This window comes from Macrobrachium rosenbergii, chromosome 48, assembly GCF_040412425.1.
Source record: "Macrobrachium rosenbergii isolate ZJJX-2024 chromosome 48, ASM4041242v1, whole genome shotgun sequence".
NCBI lineage: Eukaryota > Metazoa > Arthropoda > Malacostraca > Decapoda > Palaemonidae > Macrobrachium > Macrobrachium rosenbergii.
Genome location: NC_089788.1, coordinates 14345189 through 14366752, shown reverse-complemented (window position 1 = coordinate 14366752; position 21564 = coordinate 14345189). Strand labels below are relative to the sequence as shown.

Here is a 21564-nt window from a genome sequence, read left to right as displayed (position 1 = left end):
AATATCACAAACACTTTTTGTAGGTAATTTACCCTATATTTATATCTACATGTGGCGTTTTGTCTATTTTGACGTCCTATGCAAAGCCCCACCCTTTAGATTTTTCTTTTTTAGTTTTAACTGAGTATCATACTTAAATATATTTACAGTACACAGGAGAATATCTTATAATTGTTGATATTATATTTTATTTCACTAATTAATTTTCCAATTCATCTCAATGCTTTGTAACTTACCCTCTGCTTACATCCACGTTTTATATGCTTCGATGGTAAGCCAGTTGTAACTGTGCCCAATATAAAATCAGTTTACCTTGTTTTCAGTTGACTGATGAATATCATACCTTAGTAATTCATTACAGTATCAGAAAGTGTTTTACCATTACTGATATTTAGTTTGATCACAAACAATTTCCATTTTGTCATAATGTCACAAAAAGCTTTTGTGATGTTTGCCTATCATGTGTGGAGCACATGCTTTTGGTAATGCTTATGTTTCCACAGTTACAGTACTTGAGCTTTTTTTTAAGCTTATTCAGAGAATTATTGTTAACCAATCAATTTTTTTGGTAAATATAATTTTTTAACGTTTTATGTTTTATGAATTCATCAAAACTATTGACGAATTTTCTCACTGCCTCTTCATCTGCCCTTGCTGCCCCTCCTGTTACCCAAACTTTATGCAAACTGAATCTTCTTGTGAACCTTGCGAACCATCAATACTTGTGATGAATTCTTGTTGATATTCATCACCAGCACGTTCCATAGGGGTCTGAAATAGATTTCTAGCCTTTGCCTGGATAGTAATTAGGCTTAATGGTTTCCATTTTTTAATGTGGTGTTCTATCCCCACCATGGATTGGTCATTGCCCTTGCTTCATAATTACAGTAGAGTTCATTTAAGCAAAATCTTTTGACAGCTTCAGGTATGCGTTCTCAATCCTTAAGAATCGTCAACTGTTGAATGTGGAAGTTCGGGGTCACATACTATTGTCCTTATTCTTTTTCCTCCTCCATACTGATTAATCACATTCACTTTTAATTCCAAGTTGATAGTTTTCTTGCCTTTTAGACTGGCTGAATTGTTGACGATGAGAGTGTCCTTTTGTCAAAGAAAAATATTTAGGCTAAATGGTAAATATTGCGCAAATGACAGCTATTGTTCTCGGGACTGATAGTAACATGAAACAGTTTTGAGAGAGAGAGATGAAATCAGTTGTGTTTGTGTTCATGCATGTTAGGTGGACCATAAACTATTAAACATGTTTGATCGTACACTGCTACAGACTGCAGCTGGTGTACAATCAAATGTCAGTAAGCATAAAGAACTTTGGCAAGGAAGAGAGAGAGAGAGATGAAATCAGTTGTGTTTGTGTTCATGCATGTTAGACGGGCCATAAACTATTAAACATGTTTGATCGTACACTGCTACAGACTGCAGCTGGTGTACAATCAAATGTCAGTAAGCATAAAGAACTTTGGCGAGGGAAAGAGAGAGAGATGAAATCAGTTGTGTTTGTGTTCATGCATGTTAGGCGGGCCATAAACTATTAAACATGTTTGATCGTACACTGCTACAGACTGCAGCTGATGTACAATCAAATGTCAGTAAGCAAAAAGAACTTTGGCGCAAACATTTTAAATAGATGAATGTCGAAATGTTAGTCAATACTTGACTTCCATCCTAGCCATACATTCTCAAAGTAGCCTATTTTGTTGTATGATTATATTCCATGCTGGATATATATGTTTGATAGTTTGTGGCCTGCTTTACATGCATCACTGGGATTGCTACTCAAAAGCGATGCCTTTTGCACGATGTTTAGCAAATTTTTATCATTTCTTATGGTTTTTGTATTTTCATATACGTATTTTACTTTTTACTGCTGTCGTAAACGCGGATTGTCGCAAGTTGTACCTGTCATAATTCAATGCCTCTCTGTATAAGCATGTCTACCATTAAGACCATGAAGCTTATCATATAGGCTATAGGGGAACAATTGATTAGACTTTTTGAAGTGTAACGTCATGGAGTTTAGAAGTCCAAGATCAGTTTGTCTGTGAGAGAGCTTATAATGAGGATATGAAGGAGATCTTGCTCTCCAGTGGTGGTGACAATAAGTGGTAGTCTACCCTTGCGTCATTGGTCATTGGAGTCGATTCTAGCATGCACTTGTAGGACCTTACGGAATTGCTGTATGTTCTTCTAAACAGAAGGCAAAACTTTTGGCTCAAGTATATGTGAGCAGACAGTGCAGTGAGTCTTTGTTGGTTCCTCAGTTATGCTTTCCAGTGCCTAAGTTGTGTTCAATGGCCTTCAGATCTGGAGAGGTGAAAACTTTGTTTTCAAACATCTAACTGACCTGGTAGTTATATATATAGCTTAAGTCCCTGACGTGACGGCAGAATTTCAAAAACTCGCGGCAATCGCCGATCGGGTAGTCAGGTGGTCCACCTGTGCGCCCTCTACCCAGGTAACTGGAACCATTCTACATATTCCTCAGATCTTCCCTGCCGCCATAACGGTGACATCGTTAGAATTTCTTTCGCAGCCTGTGTTTTTTCAAGTTATTTGGTGAAGTACACTTTGGCTTTGGCTTTACGCTTGCTTTTTGGATTTTTCTTTTGGATTATTCTTAGACCTTTTAGATACTGATTGGTTTGAACCTCTGCTTGTTTTTTGGATCTCTCTTTGATTTTTCAACATGTCTGACTCTTCATCGAGTGTAAGAATGTGTGTGAGGGGATGTAAGACTAGACTTCCTAAAGCCTCATTGGATCCCCATCAAATATGTGTAAAATGTAGAGGTAAGAGTTATGAATTGGACGATAGATGTGAGGAATGTTTTGGTCTGTCTGAAAGAGAATGGTTAGACTACAACAGGTATGTGAGAAAACTGGAAAGAGACTGGCTCAGAAGAGCCAAGAGTTCTATATCTCACTCTTCAAGGGACAGTCAAGGGTTAGATATTTCATTGCCTCATTCTAACAACCCAATTGACCCTTCCGCAGTAGCGGTAATTTCTAACTCCCCTTCTAATACAGGTAATAAAGAACCAACTCTTCAGGATATGATGGCGGCCATTCAAACCCTAGGAAAACGGGTAGAATCCCTTGCAGAAGACAGGGAAAAATTATGGTCCGATTTTAGAGATCTAAAAAGTGAAAAAATTAGTGCAAGTGCAGTGGAGGGTGCGGCCGCTCGGTCCTGTTGCGCTCCTAGTCCTGGACCTCTTCCAAGCTCACCAACCCCTGTGAGAAGGAATGTCGAAAGACGAAGGGAGGCGAGAGGCTTTAGTTACCGAGCGGTCGTCCCCTCGAGCGTACCTGTTGATGCTTCCCAGGACGCTCACCCTCGACATAGAAAAGGCGAGGTTAATTCGTGTTCTTCGTCTTCGGACGATGCAGTCCCCAGACGGGGCTGGCGTCTTAAATCAGAATCGAGACCTTTGAAGAGAAAACTTCCCGATGTTGAAGGGCGTCATAGAGATACAAGTCAAGCTCCAGGGTGTAGCCACTGGAGCAGTCCGGAGCGTTTTCCTTCCAACTCCGAAGGCAGCTCACCCGCCAAGAATAGACGTAAACTGGCAGGTTCGATAACGACGCCTGACAGCAAAAAGGTGGACGCATTACTACCCTCTGTACATGCCCCTCCCCTTCCCTCGGATTGGTATTCGTCCCCAGAACACTCTCCACAATCCTTACGGGACGTTGAGAAAAAGTCGACAGAGAAAGTTGTGTCTTCCCCGGTCTGTCCCCAGCAGCAGGGACCTCCACAATTACAATTAATTAAAGACATGCAGCAGAAACTCTCGTCCTTAGTTCAAGTCTTGCAGCCTGCAGGAAAGAAGGATACTGTTCTTCCGATTGCTGTTGGCCATCCGGAAGTTAATCGGGACAGATGTCGCACGGGCGGCCAGTTCTCAAGTGACTTAAAGGATCGGCAGTTCAGCGAACGCAGAAAGAAGATTGGTCCTGCTCAAAAAGTTACTATCGCTGTACGTCAACCTGAGGAAGCTTTTGACAGATGTCGCACAGGCGGCCAGTTCTCAAGTGACCTCAAGGTTTGGCGGGATAGTGAACGCCAGAAAGCTGGACGCCAGGACGCCCAAGAAGTTGAACAACAAGGCGCCAAGCGTCATTTGGCTGGACGAAAAGATGTTGATCTTCAGGAAGACAGGAGTCAGGACGCCAGGCGTCAGGACACCAGGCGTCAAGGAGTTCGGCGCCAGGACTCCAAGCGTCATGAAACTGGACGCCAAGAAGTTAATTTCTTAGAGGAGAGACTCCAAGACTCTAGGCGTCTGCAGACTGGTCAACAGGACGTCGAGCGTCAAGAGGTTGGACGCCAGGACGTCAGACGTCATGAGACTGAATATCAAGAGGCTAGTCATTTAGAAGGTGAACTCCAAGACGCTAGGCGTCAAGAGATTGGGCTACATGACGCCAGGCGCCAAGAATTTGGGCGCCGGACGTCAAGCGTCATGATACTGTACCACGGAAGTTAATCTTTTGGAAGATAACCCACAAGACATCAGGCCTCAAGAAACTGTACGTCAATATACTCTAACAGGACGCCAGGGCGCCAAACGTCAAGATGGCATACATGAAACTGAATTCCATTATACAAGGGAGGACTTTACCGACCCGATAACAGAACAACAGTTGGATGACGTGGAAGACGATCTTCCTCACTCACTGGACAATCCGGTGGATGACATATCGGACGAGGAAGAGCGAAAAGACCAACGTCCCTCTTCGGACTTAAAGAAATTAATGAAAGTTTTCACGGAACTTTTTCCTGATAACTTCATTCCAGCCTCCTCGTTCTCCTCCATCGGAATTCACTTTAAGAAAGACGTCTTCAACGAACTTCTTTATGAAAATGGTTATGTCTCGCTCATCCAAACGGGCTTTAAAATTGATGGAAGAGTGGATGAATACTAAGAGAGATCTGGGCCGGACGGTATTCTCCTTTCCCCCAGCCAAGCTAGCTTCTAGATCTAGCGTGTGGTACGAAACCGGAGAATCTCTTGGCATAGGAGTTCCCTCTTCTTCCCAGGGGGATTTCTCGAGACTAGTAGAGGCTTCCCGCCGCACAGCTATGATGAAGTCAAAGGTGTTTTGGTCAACTTCTGAAATGGACCATCTTCTCAAAGGAATCTTTAGGGCCTTTGAGGTTTTTAATTTCCTTGACTGGACCCTGGGAGCCTTGGGTAAGAACATGGAAGCCAGCAAGAATGCAGACACAGAGGACCTGGTGCATCTAATGGCTTGCATGGATAAGGCTCTCAGAGATGGTGCCAACGAGCTGGCGGCGCTTTTTCTGCAGGGATCTTAAAGAAAAGGGCACATCTTTGCTCTTTTCTGTCTGCTGGAGTAACCACTACTCAAAAATCAGAACTCCTTTATGCTCCTCGTTCTGCTCACCTGTTTCCTCAAGAGCTAGTAAAAGAAGTCACAGCAGCCTTATCACAAAAACTACACAAGACTTGATTCGAAATCAGCTAAAAAAGTAATGCCAACGAGCTTTCATGAAAAGAATAGGGGAGAAGCTCTTGTCTCTCAGCCCTTTCGTTTCAAATCCCTCAGTAGAGGGAACTCAAGATCTGCTGGGAGAAGATCAACGAAAAGAGGTTACAGACAAGGAAGACACAGAGTCTGATGGGAGTCTCCTTCAGACAGCGGTAGGAGCCAGACTGAACAATTTCTGGCAAGTGTGGGAAAGGAGAGGATCGGATCCTTGGTCCATCCAGTTGATCAAAGAGGGTTACAAGATCCCTTTCCTCAGGAAACCCCCTCTGGCATCAAGACCGATAGACCTTTCGGCCAAATACAAGAAGAAAACGAAGGCGGAGGCTCTGCAACAACAAATTTCTCTTCTGTTGCAAAAGAAAGCCATAGAAAGAGTTCAAGACGTGGATTCCCAGGATTTTACAATCGCTTTTCCTGGTTCCCAAGAACTCGGGGATGGAGACCAGTGTTGGACGTGAGTGCTCTCAACGTTTTTATTCAAAAGACAAAGTTCACAATGGAGACTACAAATTCTGTCCTAGCAGCGGTCAGACAGAACGACTGGATGGTATCATTGGATCTGCAGGATGCTTATTTCCACATCCCTATCCACCCAAGCTCCAAGAAATATCTGAGATTCGTCCACGAGGAAGAAGTGTTCCAATTTCGAGCTCTTTGTTTCGGCCTAAGCACCGCTCCTCAAGTTTTCACGAGATTGATGAACAATGTAGCAGGAATGTTGCACACAAGAGGCATCAGAATCTCCTTATACCTAGACGACTGGCTTCTCAGAGCCCCTTCCCACACACGCTGCCTGAAGGATCTTCAGACGACAGTCCAGTTATCAGAAGAACTGGGCCTACTTATAAACAAGAAAAAATCACAACTGATCCCATCCCAAGAGATTCTATACCTTGGGATGAGGATTCAGAGTCAGACTTTTCGGGCTTTTCCGTCGTTGTCAAGAATGGAACAAGCCTTAGAAAAATTCAGAGCTTCTTAGGAGGAAGACTTTCTCAGTAAGGGAATGGATGAGTCTGCTAGGGACCCTTTCCTCTCTAGAGCAGTTTGTCTCCTTGGGAGACTGAATCTTCGCCCGTTACAGTTCCATCTCAATCGGAACTGGGACAAGGGAAAAGAATTGGAGACAGTGTATCCCCATCTCAGAGTCCCGTGAGGCAATATCTAAAATGGTGGAACGACCCCATCAAGCTACAAGAGGGCCTTTCCCTAAAACAGAGGAACCCAGACCTAGTGTTGTTCTCCGACGATCGGACTAAGGATGGGGAGCAACTCTGGGAATCAACGAAGTTTCAGGCTCTTGGACCAAACAGCAAGAGTCTTGGCATATCAATCAGAAGGAACTAACAGCGATCCTTCTAGCTCTCAAAGAATACGAACAGGTAGTAAAGAACAAAGTGGTGCAGGTCAACTCCGACAACACAACAGCGCTGGCCTACATCAGCAAACAAGGGGCACTCACTCCAAATCTCTATACGAGACAACAAGAAAGCTTCTTCTCTGGGCGAAGGCAAAGAATGTGAGACTACTAACCCGCTTTATTCAAGGGCAGAAAAATGTAAGAGCAGACATGCTGAGCAGGAAGAATCAAGTCCTGTCCACAGAATGGATGCTACATCAGGACGTCTGCAAGAGCATGTGGCTGATTTGGGGCGACCATGCATAGATCTTTTTTGCCACAGCATGGAACGAAAAGGATAGAAACTTATTGTTCCCCTGTTCCGGATCCAGAGGCTGCTTACATAGACGCGCGTTTCTCATGGACTGGTCAAACTTGGACGTTTACGCATTCCCACCTTTCAAAATTATCCACAAAGTAATACAGAAGTTCGTGTCGCACGAGGGTACCAGAATGACTCTAGTCGCTCCCTACTGGCCAACAAGAGATTGGTTCACAGAGGTACTGGAATGGATAGTAGACACTCCGAGAGAACTTCCGCTAAGAGTAGATCTACTCAAACAACCCCACTTGGAAAGGTATCACCAAAACCTCCAAGCGCTACACATGACTGCCTTCAGACTATCGAAAAACTCGCAAGAGCTAGAGGCTTTTCGAAGGAGGCAGCTAGCGCGATCGCAAGAGCAAGGAGGTCTTCCACCATTAAGGTATACCAATCCAAGTGGGAAATTTTTAGAGGATGGTGTAGAAACAACTCTGTATCCTCTACCAGTACCTCTGTGACTCAGGTAGCAGACTTCCTTCTTCATCTTAGGAATAACCTTAAATTTTCAACTTCAACCATTAAAGGTTATAGAAGTATGTTAGCATCGGTCTTTAGACAGAAACTTAGACCTTTCTAACAATAAGGACTTCCAAGACCTTCTCAGATCCTTCGATACATTTAAGGAGAGGGTACAAGAATCACCGGCTTGGAACCTAGATGTGGTCCTAAGGTTCCTCACGAGTGATAGATTCGAACCTTTACAAAAGGCATCCTTAAAAGATCTCACTATGAAAACGCTTTTTCTAGTCAGTTTAGCTACTGCAAAATGAGTAAGTGAAATTCATGCCTTTAACAAAGCTATAGGTTTTAGACAAGGCAAAGCAGTTTGCTCACTTCAACTAGATTTTCTGGCAAAAATGAACGTCCATCTCAACCTTGGCCCAAAGCATTCGAGATTCCTAACCTGACGGATGTCACAGGTGAGGAAATAGAAAGAACTCTGTGTCCAGTAAGAGCTCTAAAATATTATCTAGAAAAGACAAAAGATTTACGGGGGGATTCAGAAGGGCTTTGGTGCTCTGTCAAAAAACCCTCTGTACAAATGTCTAAGAATGCTCTGTCCTTTTTTATCAGACAATTAATAAAAGATGCTCATGTGGGATGTAGGGAATCAGAACACAATATTCTAAAAGTTAAAGCACACGAGGTCAGAGCGGTAGCAACCTCTGTGGCTTTTAAACAAAATAGGTCCCTCCAGAGTATCTTGGATACGACCTTCTGGAGGAGCAAGTCTGTTTTTGCCTCACATTACCTTAAACAAGTTCAGACTGTTTATGAAGACTGTTACACGCTGGGTCCTTTTGTAGCTGCAAATTCAGTAGTGAGAAAAATAGCTACCCCTACAGTCCCATAACCCAATACCCTTTTTCTTTTATCCCTTGGAACTAAGATGTTGTTTTTGGTTGTTTGCGAAGTCTGGACGCAGTCTTCCGCAATCATTAGCAGACAGTTTTTTAAATAATATCATTTACTTCAGTTCTCTTAGTCAGGTGGTCATTTGTTCCTTGGTAGCGCCCGGAATAAGGGTATTAAAAGGAGGTCTAGTCACATAGAGGTTATACACCGGTTGACAGCCCCTAGAGATTTTTCAGCCCCCTGGGTGGATCGCTGGATCTCTTAAGGAATGCAGACATAATGAGGCAGGAAAACAATGAAGTCAGCTTCCTTAACAGGTAGGAACCTTTAGTTGGTTTTGCAAAGTTTTAGTATTTCAATTCCAACGATGTTGGCTGTCTCTGACCCTCCACCAAAGGTGTCAATCAGCTATATATATAACTACCAGGTCAGTTAGATGTTTGAAAATGTTATTTTCATAATAAAATAAATTTTTGAACATACTTACCTGGTAGTTATATATAATTAAATTCCCTCCCTCCTCCCCTCTAGAGACTAGGGGCATGGAAGATCTGAGGAATATGTAGAATGGTTCCAGTTACCTGGGTAGAGGGCGCACAGGTGGACCACCTGACTACCCGATCGGCGATTGCCGCGAGTTTTGAAATTCTGCCACACGTCAGGGACTTAAGCTATATATATAACTACCAGGTAAGTATGTTCAAAAATTTATTTTATTATGGAAATAACATTTCTGGGGTTGACATTTACAGATGCATAGACCCTAATGTGATCTTTCCTATCATTTTTAAAATGACTGCTGATTTCACTGTTCCAAAGATTACTACTATTTTCCAAAAGTTATTTGGACCTGCAAGTTTTCTTTCTGTGGGGAGAAAAGGAAATACCACTGCATTACTTAAGGGACTAAGCCCTTCCTCATGCTCCTTAGAATATAGGCCAATTTCAATTACCTGTGTTATCCATGTTTTTGAGAAGCTGCTCTTTAAGCATTGGTTTGTTGAAGATGAAACCTGCTACAACATTACAATTTAGGTTTCATAAAGACCTGGTACTTGTGATGCACTCTGTCATTTTGCAGTATGCTCTTAATAAGGGTTCAGAGGCACACATGGTTGGTTTAGATTTTAGTGCAGCCTTTGACCATGTAAATCATGAAGTACTTATCTATCAGCTAAGATTAATGTTAATTGGTGAATCTTTAATATTTTAAATGAATTTTTAATAGGTAGAACCCAAAGGTTCTGTATTGATGACGAGTCTAGTAGCTTCAGTAATGTCATTTCAGGTGTTTCACAACTTAGTGTTCTTGGACCTTTGCTATTTATAATCTATACTAAGGACATATGGGAAGATATGGAGAACAAATTCATTGAATATGCCAATGATGCTACTCTTCTAGCTGTTGTTCCTTTTCTGCACATTAGGTCTGTGGGTGCAGAATCCTTGAATAGATATCTGGCATGTATTAATGAGTGGAGTAGGCTTTGGGGCATGAAGCCTAACCCTTCTAAAACTCAGAGTATAATAGTCAGGTAATAGAGAACACTTTTGCCCTTGTATCCTGATGTACATTTAAATATGAGTAACTTTCGAGATTTTAGAAGTAACTTTTCATAAGAAGTTGACTTTTGGGAAGCATATACATAATATTGCCTCCTCTGTTTTCTAAAAGTTGGTGTCATGCAGAATTTGTTCAATTGTTTCGTAAAGCTATTTTGTCTGTGTTTTAACTCTTCTTCCTCCTTGTTTTGAGTTGAGTACTACTGTAGTCTGTGTGATCTTTTAGTGCTGACTCTCATCTCAAACTCTTGGATAGAGTTTTCTTTAGTCAAAATTTATTTTGCCAACTCTTAATGTTGACCTGTGGCATAGATATAAAGTGGGTTTATAATGTTTGTTGCATAAAATGTACTACAATGAAAAACATCCTATGCACCCCTCTTCACCTTACCTAGCTTTTTTATGTAGAACTCAAGGCAGGTTGCTGTTGCAAACAGTGTCTTTTTTTAGTATCAGGTTTAATACTGCTCAGTTTGCTAGGAGTTTTATTTTGGTTACAACTTTTACATGGAATAATTTGCCTAGTGCAGCTGTGGAGCCTTCTGATCTCCAAATGTTTAAGTGAAGAGCAAATTTATACCTGCTTCCAGATGATTTTTCCTGAATTCAGGTGTATTAGTTTTATTTTCTATTTCTTCATGTATAATTACGTAAAATCTTTTCTTTTGACTTGTCTCTTTGCACACTGATTTCCCCTTTGGAGCCCTCTAATATTTGTAGTCTGCTGACTCTGCCCATAAGAGTTTTTAACTGAAGATATAAAGAAAGCAAGTCCTACAAGTAAGTGGAGATGGTAATGTCTGTTAGAGAGTAGGGTGATATACTTGTGCACTACTTGGGTCTAATGACATGGACTACCCAAGATTCTGTCCCTTGTTGCTGCCACTTTGCATAAAAATGTAAGAGGCATTTCTCAAAAACTGCCCAAGGGGCGAGACGAATCCAGTGCTGTCTGGGGGAGCAGACTGCTAGGGATTAAGCTTGGGTTTGATAGAGGACTGGTATCCAACAAAGCTTGAAGTCTGTGGCATAGCTGCCCCATAAGGCTTGGCTGTAGTACCCTTCGTAATTCTAGGAAGGACCTTAGAGGACACTGCTTTATGTATAAAGGAGTTCTGAGTGTTCATCCTATTTTTCTCTCCCTCACCTCAACCTTCAACAAGAGGAAGGATGTACCCCTGGCTGAAAAGTTCTGTAGGTGAATACTACTTTCATATGAGACTTGTCTGTTTAAAAGGTTCCTCACTCTATCACACCTTTTCAGCACCAAAGATTTCTTGAATTTCTTGGCTATAGACTTCAGAGATATCTTGGACGTAGAAGAGGATGCGCCATCTGCATGTAGGTACTCAAATCCAAGCTTGTGTGTCAGCCTGCAGACATTTATTCAGTTGTAAGGTGCAGGTCTCAGCCTCCTCTGGCAGTGAAGACGGATTCGTGGCCAACAAGTTTTCTGGTCCGCAAATCAGAGCATCTATTCTGTATTTGGGTTTGTTGATAGCAGGTGACCAGGAAAGTTTGGACAAGGATTATGGTTGACTTTTGTTGAAATTTTGAATTTGAGTTTTCTTTATGTTGTTTGTAACAATTTTACAAACGGTTTGGCATGTTTATATACACTTTGAAGTCTGGGGTTAATTTAATTCCAGTCAGAGTTTTGGCAATTTGATTGGTTGCTTCTAAATTAATGATGACATACTTGAATGGGTGAACTTCATAAGGACAGTTAGCTGCAGTTAGTGATGCATTAGATTCACATTGCTAACAGCACTTGCATAGGAGAGTTTGCTTCACTGGAATTAGGTCTGGCCTGTATTTTGCCGAGATCTTATACGCTGCTATGATTCAGTTGGTGTCCTGTGTTTTTACATTTCTGAAAACAGCATCAATGGCAAGGAGAAGCGCCTTTAATTTTTCGGGACTGAACTGTATGTTATTCCACCAGTGCATATACAAATTAGTCCATTATTGTTCATCAGTTATGTAGGGAGCTAAGGCATTACTATAGGTCATACAGATTTTAGGCGGATAGGCACAGATGCCTTGGGTTTGTGGTGGTCAAACTTGTAAAGGATATTTTTGCTGGAAAATAAGGATGTTGGTAAAATGGGTTGATGGTTACTATATGGTATTCCAGACTCAACAGAATTTGTTGCTTAAATAATCCCATGAAAAATTTCAAAAGAAATTGAAGCCTACTTGAAAGGAGTCCTCCATCATAAGTTTTTATGTAAATTGTCCAACCACATAAGGAAGGTTGATAAGATTGAGATAAATTAACCATGGAGTAACAGAATTTTGATCTCTCTCCCACCTCATACATTAAAACTCAGGATTTTTGACAGCTTAGGGAACAGAAACTTAGGTTTTCTAAGTTTTCCATGAGAGTTATGTAATGTGTTTTCAGATATTCTCTATCACAATATGATCAGAAATCAGAGAAGAAGTTATTTGCATTTGGACAAAGAAGTGTAGCAGCTGATAGAAGGTGCCACTAAGAGCAAATGTTATACAGTAAATCAGGGCACAATTTTTCCTTTTTTACCTGGTAAGAAGGAGAATTAATATTAATCACTCAGAGTTTGGTCATTTTCTGCATATAGGAAGTCTCCTTGAAGATTTAGTTGTCTTCATTTCTGTTCACATTTAAGAAGGGAGAGCTTTCCATGGTATCCGTTGACCTTGATCGATACTTGTTTTCAGGTGGTGAGTTGCTCTCTGGACATGCAGTGTCTCTTGATTTCTTAGTCAGGATGTGGTTTATTAGTTCAGTGTTTCCTGCTTTTGATTACTTGGTATACCTCAGATGTTCACATGGATTCTGACCTTGTAGTTATTTAACTCTTACCAAGGCATTGGCTTTGTCATCATATTGGTGGCTGGGATGATATTCAAGATGCATTGCATTTTATATATACTTTTGGAGGAAATGAGATAGTTCTGCTGAGAACCAGAGCTCTTGTTAACCTTGGGGATTAAGAGCTCCACTGAGGTCATGAAGTGACCAATTTAGTATGTTATATATTGTAAGGACTAAGTATTGGAAACCTTGAATCATTTAACTCATAGTTGATAGGTCTGAAGGTATTGGAGAATTTACCCTAATTATGGAGCTATGTGTAGGACTGGTTAGCAAAGACTAAAATGCTACCCAAATTATGGAAACTGCTACTTGCAATTGTCAAATTACCTCAGTCTATTTATACGTTATGAGGACCATCATCGGCAGGCACATGTAATTATTATATGCCTTTTGGTGACAGCAGGAAACATTTTGTTGTTGGACCATTCCTTTATTCTTAATTTTTCATTATAACAAACTGGTGTAACATGCAAAGCCCATTAAACCACCTGAAAGCCAATTCCAGCAGAGTATAGAGTTTCATGCCCACTCTATATCATATTTTAGAGTTAGTGATAGTTTTTTGCAGATGTTTATGTATATTTGGCCATCATTTAAGAGTCTATAATTATTCTCTAATAACCACTATTCTGGTATTTTGTAACACATGCATAGTAACCTGAGATGATTCGTAAATTATCTGATCTTTGTGAGTTACTATGCATCCTTGCATGTCAGTTTTTATTCATCATGCTTCTGAATCAACTATCATATAACAGTATTCCATAATGGCTCATTCCCTCAGCCCTTCAGTGTTTGGTATCTGCCTGTGTATAACTAGTACAGTGTTTGTAGTTTGTAAACCCATGGAGTTTTAGGAAATCGTGCTGATATTTCGTAACATATAATCAATACATTACATTCAAACTCCCATATCTTGTCAAACAGACTGATAGAACAAGAGGACATTACTGTGCAGGAAGCTGATAACAGTTGCTTACAATGTAAACTAGTCTTTTAATCTCTAACTTGGTGTGGGATGCTAAATGTCCAGCTGACCATTCATTTAAATTCAAAACTAGCTTCATATATGATGCTGAATGACTCTTTGGGGTCCCTGTGTTTGGCTTTAGCCTTAAACCCCTACTCCATCCATCCTCGTGGGAATCCTGTATGTAAAAGTGTGATAAGCATACAGTTTTGTACTGGAATTCTTGTTGAAAGCTCAGTTTATGTATTTTATTTATTTAAATATTTGGTCACACATGTAACATAACTTACTAATGTCTTTGGAAGATGCAGTTTGAGTTCTTTAAAAGCTATTATTTTTATTCCTTCTAATATATCATCGCCATTCATCATGGCATGCATTAGCTACTGCACATTTATTTCTGAGTATCCTTTTAGTAACTAGAAATGGGTTTTTTGGATTAGTGTGTTTGTAGTTGTGAAATAGATATGTTGTTGATATTACTTTATAAAGTCTCTGTAATGTACATATTTTGTGGTCTTCTGATTCTATTTCACCACTACAAACACATGAATCCCAAAAACCCATTTCTAGTTACTAAAAGAATACTCAGAAATAAATGTGCAGTAACTGTGGCATGCCATGATGAATGGCAATGATAGTTTTTAAAGAATTCAAATTGCATCTTCCAAAGACTTCAGTAAGTTATGTTACAGGGGTGGCCAAATATGTAAATAAATAAAATATTTAAATAAATAAAATAAATAAAATAAAAAACCTGAGCTTTCAACATAATGAGACTTCTTTAATCAGAAGTGTTTGCAGTTTAGAGTTTAGTTATCTGACTCGATAATTCATTTATTATGCATTTTAATCTTTGCTTTATTTTATTCATTTCTTGTTGGGTTATTTGAATAATAAACCTATTTTTGTAGAAACGATTGTGTTTCTTTAAATAGTCCATTTAATTGCTTTGAGAGAATGAGTGAGGTTAGGGTGGGTGAGCTTTGGTAAATGGTGAGAGAAGAGAGTAAATATTTGGTGTCTAATGTCTCTGATACGAGTAGTTCTGAGATATCGCATGTAGAGGACATACACGTTTCTACAGTGCATACTTCGGGGAGAAATAGTGAGTCGGCAGTCTCGGGAGAGATTGTTGTTCGTGATAGTGAGAGTAACGCAGTGTGTTATATTACGGGTGAAAATGTCACTTGGGACATAGGCTTGCTCGAACAAAAGCAAGATGAAGATAAATTGTTGTCAGATGCTAAGGCATTTCTTAGGGAGTTTCACCAAAGAAAGGGTATAAGTTGCCTTTTCTGGTCTAGAGTTGGAGAATAATTTATTGGTGAGGAAAGTTAAGTATAACTTGCGAAGTACTCGAAGCATGGGTGAAATTACACAAATCATCGTGCCAGAGAGTCTAGTACCACAAGTTCTAGACATTGTACATTGTAAATTTGGTTCTCCTCATTTAGGTGTGGACAAGACGTATGAAAACGTCAGGTCAAAGTTCTTTTGGAAAAATATGTTTTCCGCAGTGGAGGCCTTTGTAAAGAGTTGCGCTGTTTGCAATGCGAATAAGCCGGCGACGATGGTGTCGTGTCGTTTGGGTTCATATCCCATACCAAATAGGCCGTTTCAGAGAGTGCATATGGATGTTCTGGGTAACTTCTCAGAGTCCGCTTATGGTTATAGACATTTATTAGTAGTTGTTGATGAGTTGACTCACTTTGTTGAGATTTTCCCACTGAAGTACAAATAAGCTGAGGAAGTTGCTATAGCGTTTTTTAAGGGGATAATTTGTCGATATGGTGTTCCTGAATGTCTGATCACAGACAATGGTAGGGAGTTTATTAATAAGACTTTAGACGGTATCTCCTGTGACAGTGGAAGATGTGTTTCTGCAATTTGATACATTTTATGATTTTTAATGTGACGTTTCTTCTTTCACAGGTATTTCTGTTCCACTCCATTCCTATTCCTTTTTCCTCTCTCCCTCCTACGAGGATGAGAGTGGTGTGACATTTGAGATGACCTGTTTTAATTGACTGACGTGTTCATGTTTTGACAGATGAGTTATTTTCTGTAATTGGGGGTTTATGATTTTGGAGCATTATTTCCTTAGAAGATTTTCTGATAGTTATGTGAAACATTGGATTTCATTCATTCTTCGTAATTTTTAAGAAGTTATTTTTCGTTGATTTTGTCAATAAAGGGTTTTAGTTTTGTACTTAGTATCTCATTCCAGTAGTCCTTAGATTTTAGTTAGGGAAAGATATAACTTACGATGCCGGCTCACGTTACTGCTATCACACAATGTCTCGGAATAAGCGAGATCAAACCTCTGTTCATAAAACAGAGACTTAAATCAAGTATAGGCTCAGAAATGGCCGTTACACACTTTTACATACAGGTTTCTCATGAGGATGGATGGAGTAGGGGTTTTAGGCTAAAGCCAAGCAAGGGACCCCACAGAGTCATTCAGCATCATTAATGAAGCTAGTTTTGAATATAAATGAATTGTCAATTGGAAGTTTAGCATCCCACACCAAATTAGAGAGTAAAAGACTAGTGTACATTGTAAGCAACTGTTATGAACTTCCTGCACAGTAATGTCCTCTTGCCCTGTCAGTCTGTTAAGATATAAAATAAAAGGTTTGCAAATGGCCTCCTGTTGTTCCTCATGGCCCCACTTAGTCCAGTTGGCAAGCCAGGGTCTGTTTACTTCATAATTTTATCATTGGTTGAGATGACATGAAGAGTATAATTAGTTCAAAGCAAATTAGGATTCAGGATGAAAAGAGACTATATAGGAACTACCCAAACTTTATTTAAAAGTAATGAACATGTATGAAACAGTGGATTTAATCCATATGGCTAAACTTTACTGGCATAACTATTTATTATACGTCTAAGAAATTAAACCAACCTTTGTACTGCTGTGAAATGGGACATAGACAGGTTACTGAATAGCTTATAAATATTCTTCAAGTATCACTAGGTTTATCACATTTAGGCTTACTGTAATATTTACAGTGGTTTGATTAGCATGGATACTGCTGATAATGTAGTCTGAAACCTTGTCCTACGCTCTCAGTATTGGTGATGAACTGTACAGTAAATGGACCGTTGGTAGAATCTGTCGAGATATAAAATAACAGTTATAAATTGGTTCATATAGTAATATTTTTAAATTGGATCATATATCAGTTATTTGTATTATTTGTGTAATATTCTTATATACAAGCTAATTTGGGGAAACTGTGTTGGTGATCATGACATTGGTTGTGGGAAAATGTGATGTGGAGAGAAAAGACCTTTCTTGCTAAGGATGTGTGCTTTCATTTTATTAGTTGAGGGTAAAAGGAGCTGAAAAACTTAAATCTTTGCTATGAGAGCCTAATTGGTTGCATTACCAGGTTTTATATGCTTACATGGTAGTGAACTTTTGAAAGTTACCTTAGATTTTTTAGCAAGTTTAATTGTGATCAGTCATTATCTTTAAAATACTGTGCTGAAAGACTCTTTACAGGGAATATAATTTATTAGGTTTGTTATTTCTGTAATGCTTTTATACAAGTGTCTGCAAATTACCTGTAACGGGGGCACTGTTTGTTGGTTGTGGATTCGTGGATCCGTCATTGAGACGATCTCCACAGAGTCTGGTCCCTGCCATTATCAGATAATCATCAGGACACTGTATTAGACCAACGCCAGCTTCTCCTACAGGGACCACTGAAGTCGCTAAACCTGCTGGAGAGTCATGGGAAGAAATCCCAAAGTTATGTGTAGTTTTAGATGTTTTAATTTCATTGTGCACCATAACTTAGTTTTCCTTAATTCTTATGTGGCCTTAGTGTTGGGAAAATGCATGCCTCTACTCCCACTCCTCAAGTAGACCCTAGGGTTACTGACTTTCATGCTTCTCCTTTCACTTGCAGTCTATATTCTATGTGCTATGATGTATGGGAGCCTGGCTCTTTCCTGATCCAGATATTGTTGTAATTGATTTGTTATTTATTATGCTAATTGGGAAACTGAGGTACTGTAATTTGAAACCTAGGGTATTGTATCATTTATTATTACAGTAGTATGGATTTTACTTTGGTTTGTTATTACAGAAAATTTTATAAATATTTTGAAATTTGTAATAAGGTTAATAAGTAGAGTTTTTTATTTTTTCTGTAAAGTTTTATGAGATTTATAATTACTGTATGATTTTTTTTCTCTAAAGTATAATTAGATTGAGAATTAAAATGTTGAAATATTTGCATTTTGTATAGTAAGAAAATCAATAATTTCTCTTGGTGTCTTATTTTAGTGTGCACCAAAATTCACAGCGTCACTTACTAGGCCCAATCCTGAAATTAACAATTTCGAAGTCTTGTTTAACTCCATTCACTGTGTTGTCATATACAATGGAGCAGAATCCTGCTTCCTTGCGCAGACAGACAGCATAGTTGAGATTATTCTGAAATGAACAAGTTAAGTTTTAGTATATTGCAAGTTGTTGTAATATTTTAGAAAGGTTGTGAGGAGAGTGCTACTATGTGCTATGCTTTCAGTGCTCCTTATACTGACCAAAGTTGGGGAAGGTTCTAGAGTTTGGGTAGTTTGTAGTAGTACTTATAAGGAGAAGGTAGGAGTAGTTTTGATACTTGTATTTCCTTATTCTTATTTAATGTGATAGGAATGGTTTATAAAATGTTGAAATGTTACAACTGTACAGATGTAAAGTTTACAATCTTTGGTCATCTTACCAAGTATTGAGATGGGCCACCTTGTAGGTAATTGAAGGAGGAGAAGGCGCCTTGTGGTCCTGTGTAGTACTGGAGGCAGTTTCCTGGTGGCCTTTGAGGGCTGCTACATGGAATCTGAAATGATACAGTTTTCCAGGATAGAAGGAATTATTTGACTATTTCATTATTCTGTACGTAGAAAACTAATGCTTTTAAATATTAAAAGGATCATTGTAGAAAACATTCTATTTCTTGATCACATTGTGTCATTTTTTTAAAGTATTAAATTGGTCATTATAGAAATTTTTTTGCTGTAATTTTAAATTTTTAATTGGTCATTCAGTTTATCCAATTATTTATCTATGAAAGACATTTTTCAAAAATCAGATATTCAAAAAGTTATTTGGGCCATTTTAGGACATATTACCTGAGTTACCAGAATCTCCCAGTTTCTTGTGAAGCCTTCTCCTACAGTGTTGATGTTCAGTTCAATGGGACCAGTGACTGTGTCAACATCTATATACACTGAAATTGATGAAGGAAATAATAAATATTTTTTAATGTCTTGTATACTTGATGCCAGTAATAACTTACATTATTCCTAAAACTATAGCAACAACATCAGGGTTGAAATTAATGACAAAAAATAAGCAATTGGTATTAATGATATAAAGCATATTTTTCAAACTTTGAAATTCAGATTTATTGGTATTATAATGTCATCTGTACCTTAATTTAATAGTAGTATTACCAAGTTTATAGTCTTAATTTGGATTTATAGAAACCAACTAATTTCACAACTCTTCATTAGTAACATTCAGGAAAACTAACTGTGTTGGTCCTTGTTTTCACCACATATTTTTGGGATGAATGCATTGATGTTGTGACCGGACACAACCAATCGGTCCCGGAGGCAGCTTCCTTGCTGTGGTCCGAGCAGCTGGTTGGAGAGAGATAAGAGACTTGGTCTTTAAAGGATGAAGTTTGGTCTAATTTATATTCAAACATACTGGATATGTTTTACCATAGGTATTTCCTCCCTAAAAGCATGCCTTCCTTTGCCCTGTTTGTGATCAACCACAGAATTTTATACTTTAAACATTTTTCCAAGAATCATGCCCTTCTCTGCCATGGGTGTGACCAGCCATGGCCAAATGATTATTAAGTACTGTACCAACTTCACTGCATATGTGAGTAGACGCAGTGGGTTTTAATGGAACATATCCATAGCATTTCAGCTTGCTTGGCCAGTGAACCTGAGGTCCGTTGCTGATTAGGCAAGCATCCTAGTACAGGCAGTCCCAGGGTTACAATGGGCCCAGCTTACGACGTTCGAAGGTTACGATGCTTTTCAAATATATTCATCAAAAATGATTTCCCGGTTTACGACGCATGTTCTAGGGTTACGACACTTATGACGCCAATCCGACGAAAGAAATATGGCTACAAAACAGCGGAATAATAAAAATTTGCAGTTTACATCGTTTACAATAGACCCAAGGCATTAAAAGTAAGGTTTTCTTAGGATTTTTTATGATTTTTGACGATTTTTCGGCTTACAATGATTTTCGGCTTATGACACGACGTAGGAACGGAACCCCCGTCGTAAGCCAGGGACTGCCTGTAATTGAATCATAAGCAACCCCCCCACCCTCCACCTGCCCACACACTATATATATATATATATATATATATATATATATATATATATATATATATATATATATATATATATATATATATATATATATATATATAAATGATAACTGTTAGTAGTGGTACAAATCTGTGCTTGTATTGTAAAGGTTAAATTCTACCCTTTAAATGTAGAGCTTCACAAAAAAAACCCGTAGGGGGGTAACACCATCATGCACCTTATGTGGTGTACTGTAGGCATTACTGAAGGTTCTTTGCAGCATCCCTTCGGCCCCTAGCTGCAATCTCTTTCATACCTTTTACTCCACTCCATTCATATTATCTTTCTTCCATCTCTCTATCCACCCTCTTAACAAATATTGCATAGTGTAACTGTGAGGTTTTCCTCCTTGTTACACCTTTCAGACCTACCTACTCTCAATTTCCTTTCCAGCGCTGCATGACCTTATAGGTCCCAGTGCTTGGCCTTTGGCCTAAACTCTATACTCTACTATTCTATTCTGTACAAGAGTACAAAGAATTCGTTATACTTAAAATCTTATACTCTACTATTCTATTCTGTACAAGAGTACAAAGAATTCGTTACACTTAAAATCTTACAGACAGTATTCAGCCGTCTATGATGCACTAATTTACAGCAATTGCAGTAGGGAATATTTAAATTAAATCCTTTCTAATGTATAGATATAAAAAGAGTAAATGGAGACCCATATTGTGATAGAAGAGCAGATCTTGGAAGAGGTAGCACATTTTGGTTACTGTGATGTAACACTGGACTGAGAGGGCAGTAAAAAAAAGGATTAAAAAGTAGCAGCAGCCTAGACAAAATAGAAAGAGATTGCCAGTTTACTGGGAAATAAAAAATATAAAAAGGTAGAGTAAAGGCTCATGATACTTGCATAAAGCCTTGGTTACTCCACACTTTAAAACATAATCAGTGACTGAGAAAGTGGAAGAGATTTTGAAAAGATGTAACGTCTTATTAAGACTCGTGCACAGAGGGCAGTAGGTGGGAAGATCATATAAGCTATGAGGAAGTGACTGCAAGATGTGATGTCCAGCTGTTGGAAAATTGACTGAGATGGTGGGGGCATGTGATGGGGAGGGGAGAGAAGAGGAAAAATTAGCCAGAAAATCAATGCAAATGAAAGTAGCAAGGCAAAGACTTACAGGGAAA

At 39.2% G+C, this 21564-nt stretch overlaps 3 protein-coding genes across 8 annotated transcripts in view; 2 read left to right on the top strand and 1 right to left on the bottom strand.

Annotated features, from left to right (window-relative positions):
* BORCS5 (BLOC-1 related complex subunit 5) overlaps positions 1-21564 on the top strand; it is a 352792-nt gene that overhangs the window by 124132 nt on the left and 207096 nt on the right. The gene's annotated exons all lie outside the window — the stretch shown is intronic.
* Positions 3797-4946, top strand: LOC136831687 (probable serine/threonine-protein kinase kinX). The gene is made up of 2 exons (XM_067092318.1): positions 3797-4400; positions 4573-4946. The coding sequence occupies exons 1-2, from the start codon at positions 3797-3799 to the stop codon at positions 4944-4946; spliced, it is 978 nt and encodes a 325-aa protein (XP_066948419.1).
* LOC136831281 (uncharacterized) overlaps positions 16805-21564 on the bottom strand; it is a 95330-nt gene continuing 90570 nt past the window's right edge. The window contains exons 5-10 of one of the 3 annotated variants that reach the window (XM_067091392.1): positions 19563-19671; positions 19159-19256; positions 18753-18866; positions 18343-18463; positions 17587-17745; positions 16805-17131 (exon numbers count right to left, since the gene is read on the bottom strand). In XM_067091392.1, the coding sequence (XP_066947493.1) occupies positions 17037-17131; positions 17587-17745; positions 18343-18463; positions 18753-18866; positions 19159-19256; positions 19563-19671 (696 nt within the window). In that variant the 3' untranslated portion in view covers positions 16805-17036. The remainder of the gene's footprint in view (positions 17132-17586; positions 17746-18342; positions 18464-18752; positions 18867-19158; positions 19257-19562; positions 19672-21564) is intronic. The other 2 variants (XM_067091393.1, XM_067091394.1) reach the window with 2 other exon arrangements.

Coding starts and splice junctions, on each gene's coding strand:
- LOC136831687 (XM_067092318.1), top strand. CDS start 3,797: ATGCAGCAGAAACTCTCGTCCTTAGTTCAAGTCTTGCAGCCTGCAGGA. Junction 4,401..4,572: donor AGAGGCTAGTCATTTAGAAG/GTGAACTCCAAG, acceptor ATACTCTAACAG/GACGCCAGGGCGCCAAACGT.